Below are 8294 nucleotides of genomic sequence, written 5' to 3'. Positions count from 1 at the left end.
ATGGCGATGGGGAGACTCCCATTCCCGATGCTGACAAGGATGAACTACGCGGCGTGGGCGTTGCAGCTGAAGTACCTCTTACGAACTAACAGCGTATGGAGCGTCGTTGATCGTGATGAGAAGGCTACCGATGCCATGAATGTGAGCCAGAACCAGCTAGCCTTGTCGATCATCTTCCAGTCGGTTGACGACGAGACGCTATTGCGAGTTTTGGAGAAGGAGACTGCCCGTGATGTGTGGGCGGCGCTGCGCTCCATGCATGTGGGCGTCGAGCGTGTCCAAGAGGCAAGTGTCCAATCCTTGCGAGCTGATCTTGATAATCTCAAGATGAGTGATGCAAAATCTGTGGATGATTATGCTGAGAAGTTCATGATGCTAGTTGGGCAGATCCGTGAGCTCGGAGATGCAGTGGAGGAGAAGTATGTTGTGAAGAAGCTGCTGCGATCTATCTCCACCAAGTTCATCAATGTTGCTTCGGCGATGGTGTTGTCCGGAGACATCAACAAGATGGCCTTAGAGGAGGCCGTTGGGTCATTGAAGGCTCATGAAGAACTGCTCAAGGGGCACGATGTCCGATCTGGAGAGCAACTCCTCATGGCAAGAGGAAAATACTTGACGCGAGGTCGAGGTCATGCTCAAGGTAGCAGTGAAGGACGCAAGGGCAAAAACAAGGTAAAATGTTACAATTGTTAGGAGTTTGGACATTTTTCTTGGGAATGTCCTAAGAAAGAAAAGGAGGAGAAAGCCTTGTTGGCTCAAGGCTACGACAGCGATGAACCAACTCTTTTCCGAAGTTGTCTAGGGATAGGAGAATCAAGATTAAGGGGGGAAATGTTAGAAATAATCATGATTCATATGTGTATTATCATGTTTAAATTTCATTTTGCATGTAGTAGTGTCGATTTGTGTAGGTCACGTACTAGTAGGAGATGTGTATGTGAGATACATATACACACTAGGTTGGTTCAGCTCATAACGAGGTGCCGACGTGCCGTGTGACGTGGACGTCGCCGTGCGAAGTGGTGTTGCACGTAGAAAGTGGTGTTGCACGTAGAAGCATTGGAGCTGGAGGCAACGACCTACGAATAAGTTAGATTGGCCAAGGCTAACGTTGTGTGAAGCAGGGGCAAGGAGAGGTCAAAGCTTTTAGCATGTGCATGGATCGTGGAGTCTTGTTTGCATGGTCAATAGTGAGAGTATTTGGTCTTCCTAGCTTTCAGAGGATGAGTCCATGCTACAAGGAGTCAAGCCGTAAAATGTGTAGCTTGACATGCATAGCCGTACCTGCCGGCTAGTGGGAGAAGTGCTACTCGTAGTATTTAGTTCCATGTATTCAGTTATTTATTTTGGGCTGTAAAAGTAAGAAAGAGTATTCGTGTTTGTCTATCAAAAGAAGCAAGTGTGAGTGTGTCATAGCTGAGAGAGAGGGAGTGATTCTCCATCAGAGAGAAGATTAAGTGTTTGTGCTAAACACTTGAACCTGTGAGTGAGCGATTCCAACAAACTCGTGATGTGAGCCTAAGCAGTGTTGCCGCATCATCGACAATCCTGGATTCTAACCATAACAAGACAAGACACGCTGGACATAGGAGATGAGATGAAACACTTGATTTGAGGGACCCCTTCTCTTGCTGTAACCATGTATCTCCCTTGGAGTATAAGAGGGAGGCAAGAACATTTATTTACTCTCTCTCTCTCACTCTTCACACACACAACACGTTTGTAACCCTCTACTGAAAACATTGAGCACTTGAGCTCAAGAATACGAAACAACAGTCTGAATGGACCTAGGGAACATTGCCTGAACTAGTATAAGTATAACTCTTGAGTCCTTGAAGCTAGGCCATCCGAACTACACACGTGATGTACATTTAACTAGTCAGTGGTACGAAATATTGATAGGAGCAGCGTACCATGTATGAGATTTCAAGGTCAGTTAAGTAACAACAGATGCTTGGAATTGAAGGGGATGAGGTGAGGGAGCCACTATTTTTGGCTTCACCATTCACGTTCATTTCCAAAACGGCTTCATGGGGGCTTCGCTTGAGAGGTCAGTTTGCAAATAACCACTTGCTAGAGCTATAAGTGAAGCCGTTGATGGAGCCGTTGCTAAAGCCCTACCAAAGAGGCCCTAAGACCCTGTCACTTGTATACGCATTAGCACATGCGCACCATAGTGTTCTTCTTTTGCTCCTTCCTTAGGTGACATATGGAGAATTTGTCACCTTTGTTAACAAATAATCGCACCATGCCGGACTACTACAGTCTGTTAACAGGTTGAATTTTCTATTTGCAAGTAAAACTACATTAACGTTGATAACTATTATTCAGCCCTGTCGTGACGCCTATAATGGGTTGCAATATTACTATTTTGGTTGCAATATGGATCAATTGCATCTATGTATGGTCATTGACAGATGGTTGCATTTAGAACGGTGCAATAGGTTCTTGCATCCTTTTGGATGTGGTGTTGCAATATGGTGGTTTTGCAATGCATGTAAAAAAACTAATGCAACCGCGATATGGTTGCAAGTACGGATATTGCGACTAGCAGAATCATTGCATAAGTTACTGTTGCAATGAAAGACGTGGATGCAATATAACAGTATTGCCACTAATGAACTTGTCGCAAAATAGTTTTATTGTCACCCCATAGTTACGTGGGAATATGACCATATTGCCATGCAATGCTCTCCAGCATTAAATAAATATTGCAACGTAACAAATTTGGTGCCTAGAGTCACAATTGCAACGTTCATTTACTGGTGGCAAAAAAGGTAAAAAATGAATCATTGTTGGTGGTAATAGATGGAAAATACAACGAATCACTGTTGGTGGTAATAGATGAAAAATGTAATGAATCATTATCGATGGTAGACACGTCCTATAGCAACACATAAAGTTTGTGGCAATAATGTATATTGCAACAACAAACATAAAGTTTGTGGCAATAATGTATATTGCAACAACAAACAGTGGTTGTGCAGTGGTTTGTTGCAACAAGGGCATTTTAACTAGCGCCTTTTTAATTTTGTTTTGTAGCCTGAAATTTAATTATTTCTACAAAATAATTGTGCCATGAGTATATATTTCATCATCACATATAAGAACTCAAACCTTCATTAACTTCTAATATATGTCTCAACCAAAGTAATAACACAATGACAATAAAAACATCATCTCTGACTACAAGTGCAACTATGTTTGGCATAATAAAATAAAACTAAATATGAGTTCTCTTATTGATCTATTCATTCCTAACGGCACTGGCAGTCACCAATAAACCTTTCTGTAATTCTTCATTCTTCTAGTAGTCCATCACCAGCATATAGGCATAAAGTTTTCTCTAAATATTTTGGTTGTCCACGCTTTCCTGCAATTCATGAACACACATAGAATTCAGAGGCACACATATGCTTATGTTTTAGTACAGATCAGTAATCACCTATGAATGAACACACATGTTATGTTAATTTAATTATATCACACCGAATGGTGTATCATGGTATAAAATTTTAGATTAACCGTATGAACTGTAAATGACTCATGACAATGGCTACCTGTTAGCAAAAATGTAAGGGCATTAAAGATAAGTACTCCTTTTTTCCACCTGACTTGAGTCTCTGCACAAAACAAATATATAAGCAAAGTATATGAAATATGAAGCCAATAGAGCTAAAAATTTGCAGGGGAAAATATATCAGAGGGACAGCAACAAATTGAATAGGCAACATGATCACTGAAAAAGTCACCCTCAGTAAGTGACTAGACAATTTAGAAGGTAAGATTGACTAATAAACCTATAGTTTGCTTCAGGTATCATCTCTACAGGATTAGAAAAAATATTCTTATCTCAGGTGTTAACAAATAAAAAGTGCTAACTAAGGAAAAAAAGCTAGCATATAGTATGCCATAGATGATACCTTCTGTAACTAAACACTGGACAAAAATCATTACTGAAAACTGAAAAAACCTCTTATTTGAAACGGAAACTTAAAACTGAACGAACCTCAATGACGTGTAGTCTACAGAGGAACATGGTTGTAGCCTATGTAGCTGCTTTCTTCCAAATTTATTATTCAAATAGTTAAAATGCCCGTGCGTTGCTATGGGTCTTTACATGTTCTCAGCTTATTATTCCCTTGTTTCATGTATGGCCGCTTAGCATCTATATTGATGTTGTCGCTTCCACGCACGCCACCACTGCAGATTGCGATCTATATGACAGTGAAGAGCCGCATGAGAGGGTGGTGTTCCGCTACTTGATGGCGTCCAGCCATCCACCAACTACTGGAATTTCGTGATTTCCTTAGAGTTTCTCATTTCGTAGGAAGATTTAGAGCACCCAAAAGAGATATATTAAAATAAAAAACCTCATGATGTTTGAAGTTTAGATAACTTGATATTGAATACAAAGGTAACTAAATGAAGCTATAATGTGAAAATGTTAAATCACCAAGAATTGCACAAACTCTCTTGAGTAATACGCAAACATACGGAATGAATGAAATAAGACAGAGGAGAATGATTAGTAGCATAGAATTGGCAAGTACAGAAATCATACCTTTTGTAGTGTTAAAATCATCATCCCATGAGAAAACCAAAAAAATTATATATAAACGTTGTTTGTTTTCGAATGAAAATTGTGCAGCTTCTCAAACTTTCGGCAGAAGACAAAATACTTTGGTAAAATATTGGTTTCTTAAAAATTTACAATACACATTCTTATAGAAAAAAGAAACCTAGCAACATAGGTTTAGTTTGTTTACTTCAGATTCAGAGTTGCTCCAAGGCAACAGGTTGCAAATTATTGAAATTAGTAAAACAACCTGCAACCTACAATTAGCTGCAAAATAACACACAATCTGAAATGTGAGAATATTACTCAACAAAAATAAAAAAATATTAATGTGCAGCAAATTAACTATTTATGTGTAACCAAGAAAATATTTCGTAGACTGCCAACAAAGACACAAAGTTCAGAACACTGCTTACACAAGAAAGTCTTCAGCACACGCTGAATGGCAGCAATGAAGAACAATTCCTTGATCTGTATGCACTTGATTTCCAGAAGGAACAACACTCAATGTTTTTTTTCCCAAAATCTGCTATTTCTGAAAGGAAACAATTTACTGAGGGGGTGTTTGGATATGAGGCGCTAAACTTTAGCAGAGTCACATCGGATGTTCGGATGCTAATTAGAAGGATTAAACATGAGGTAATTACAAAACTAATTGCATGGATGGAGTCTAATTCGCGAGACGAATTTATGAAGGCTAATTAATTCATCATTAGCAAATGGTTACTGTAGCACCACATTATCAAATCATGGACTAATTAGGCTTAATAGATTCGTCTCACGAATTAGACTCCATCTGTGCAATTAGTTTTATAATTAGACTATGCTTAATACTCTTAATTAGTATCCAAACATCCAATATGATAGGTGCTAAAGTTTAGCACAGTGTTTCCAAACACCCCCTGAGTTGATAGCCAGCAAGAAGCTAAATCAGACAATATAAACTGTTACGTGATATATGATTCGTTCCAAAACATCATGCTTAGGAATTATGAATGAAAGCAGGGTTTCTATCCTCCCCGAGTTGCCCTGAGAGGATATCTTGACATTCCGTAATGTAAATCAAACAATCAAAATGCAGGTCTATACTCCGTATAAAACAAAATGCAGGTTTATACAAAACAAAGTTATGTCTTATATTTGCACAATAATATATAACATAGGTCACCGTTTTCTTAAAGCTATATAGCTCTCTATATGTGCAATTCTGTTAGTGAAGCAGTTTGGAAGAAGTATTTCAGTTGGTGAAGAGTCTGTGCATATACTGAAGTAGTATTTCAGCTAGTGAAGTGTATGTGCATATACTGACGTAGTATTACAGTTGGTGAAGCTGGACTCTGGAATATGAAGTGTTTCACTTCAGACCATGCCATTCCTCTTTCCAAAAAAGTCCTGGGCACCTTTCTAGTATCATCATAGCAAAATAACCTTCATATCCAAGCCTTCCCAGTTCTCCTCTTCACAAAGCATGCACCTTAAAACTGTAAAAGCATACAGAATGAGGATTGAGGTACATATTAACTAGATTAGTGGAACTTGAACCAAACATGAGGTGATAGGTTTTTTTTTTCTAAACTATGGTCGACTCTATATATTGTTCAGACATCGTTCTTGATTACTAATGCCTTATAATATGTATAATACACGAAGAATTTCAGGGCTCTCTGATTTTATATTTTTAACACATGCCCTAAATAAATGTCTGTGCCTTTATCTACAGTAAAATTTAAAATAGTCTGTTGCACAGTAGAATCACTATTTCATCAGGTGCCTTGACAAAATAACGGTATATCACTTTTGCACACAACTATTGATTAGGCATATACTACCAAAAATCTGCTTTGGTTTTGATATCAATGCAATTATTTACAAAAAGAAGCATTTTAAAATAAGGGAGACATGGTCACATGGAGTAGTAGGGGAAATGGTTCCATCTGAAGATTTCAAAGATAAAATGATAATGCAGAGCCTCACCATTCTGCTGGTCCGTTCCAATCCAACACCACTACCACAGGAAACCAACACATGAGGGCAGGTACATGCCACAACTTAGAATTTAGGCCTTTGTGCTCTCGTGCTTCTGAAAAGCCAAAAGCATTTGGAGCTATCAATCAGACTCACAGCCTCCCAGCTCTAGTCAAAGTAGCTAGGATCTTTGCCATTTGTACTCTAAATATCTATATTTATCCTGATACTACATTAGCATGGTAAGGGTAAAGAAAAGGTGCGGATTGATGGTCACTCCTTGTGCTCAGTGGTTGCAACCAATCTCTCCCTCTCCTGCTAACTTATTTCTCAGCCCAGTTAGGGAGTAGTTTCTTGGGTAGGCATAGCACCATGCTTATGCCAAGCATTCTTGGCATATTGAGATCACAAATATACATGTTAAACTAAACTGACTTTTCAAAATTAATAAGCACGTGCAGAAAGTAAAGCAAAACAAGAGTAGTACGATGTCAATATAAGAGTAGATATATCAGTTCAAGTGCTTGCTGTTATTCTGAAACACAAAGCGCCAAAGGGATATCTTTCACACTGAAATATTTAAGCATTGCAGAAGAGCTATGCAGCGTGATGATCAAGAGTTCTGGACATGCTCTGGATGCAGACAAAGACACTGAATCAAAGTAAACCCATGCTCAGGCGACACAAGAGACAAAAAGACATTATGTAGTGATCTATGCAGCCCAAAAAACATATCTGCAAGCCTCCCAACTGAACCAAGAGCAAGAGCAATGTCAAGCATTCACCTGTGCAAATCCCCTTGGCGCACTTGAGCAATCACGGCCAGGGGAAGAGCTGCAAGCGACACCAAATTAAACACTGTCAAATAAAATTAAACAGTGCAGGGGCACTCACGATTGGAAAGGGATGGGAGGTAGGAGGTGGAGCCCCAGCGCGTGATTGACGAGAGATCAAGAAAGGGCGTGCAAACCTTGCTGGCATGTCCGCGAATCAAATGAGGCTCTGGAGATGATGCCAACAGCTGCAGCAGGAACGCAGCCATGGATCTCCCGTCCCGCAGGTAACGCACCGCCGGCAGATGGAAGGCGGGTCCGATTGGATCGGAGGCCGGAGATGAGGTGAGGGCAGGGAGCTTCTATGTCCTCTGGCCACTGGCAGGATGGATGGAGGCACCGATCGAGCAAGTGCGGGCGGATGAGTCTCAGGAAAGAGGAGGCGGCGGTGTCGGGCGATGAGAAGGTGCGGAGGGAGAAGAATGTACGGCGAAGAGGTGGACGGGGATGGCCTCCGAAGTGGTGGATGGCGAAGAGCCCGAGAGCACAACGAGCAGCAGGAGAGGAGGGGCCGTTGGAGTCCCCGGGCTCCTCCACCGCGGATCCGGCGTGGCGGCGCACGGAGGCGGCACGGTCCGGGCGGAGGTGGCCCGGTGTGGCGTTGGAGCATAGGAGGCATTGTGGATTAGGAAAGAGGCGGCGTGCGGAGGGGGAGGCAGAGTTGGAGGCGTAGGGAGACGTGCGGAAGAATGAACGGTGCTGAGATGTTTACCCATTGACGTGGAAGGAGAAAATTTGATACGAGGGTGGGAATCGATCGCAACGAGGGCCACGGGGGAGGGTGACGGGACGTAGAAAAAACAATGCCTTTTCATTTTTTTATAAGTAAAGTAGTATAAATTTTATTATTGCACACAAATAATTATCTTATATGCACCAAATTATTTTTTTATATGTAATAGATTACGGATAAGTTG

The 8294-nt window shown here is 40.9% G+C and overlaps 1 protein-coding gene and 1 non-coding gene across 3 annotated transcripts; one reads left to right on the top strand and one right to left on the bottom strand.

The window, feature by feature from the left end:
* On the top strand, positions 1-693 carry LOC117856282 (retrovirus-related Pol polyprotein from transposon TNT 1-94). Its single transcript, XM_034738677.1, has one exon. It carries the CDS (start codon positions 1-3, stop codon positions 691-693), a length of 693 nt encoding a protein of 230 aa, XP_034594568.1.
* A 2409-nt stretch (positions 694-3102) lies between these two features.
* Positions 3103-8070, bottom strand: LOC117856281 (uncharacterized). Of its 2 annotated transcripts, XR_011898380.1 has the most exons (5): positions 7515-8070; positions 7330-7378; positions 6554-6659; positions 3561-6060; positions 3103-3373 (listed from the first exon to the last, which is right to left on the bottom strand). It is a non-coding gene; the product is annotated as an uncharacterized protein (transcript). The 2 variants fall into 2 exon arrangements; XR_011898381.1 differs by lacking the exon at positions 6554-6659.
* Positions 8071-8294: the final 224 nt, after the last annotated feature.

The sequence above is a fragment of the Setaria viridis genome, chromosome 5 (assembly GCF_005286985.2).
Source record: "Setaria viridis chromosome 5, Setaria_viridis_v4.0, whole genome shotgun sequence".
NCBI classification, from domain to species: Eukaryota; Viridiplantae; Streptophyta; class Magnoliopsida; order Poales; family Poaceae; genus Setaria; species Setaria viridis.
This window is presented reverse-complemented; position numbering and strand designations above follow the sequence as displayed.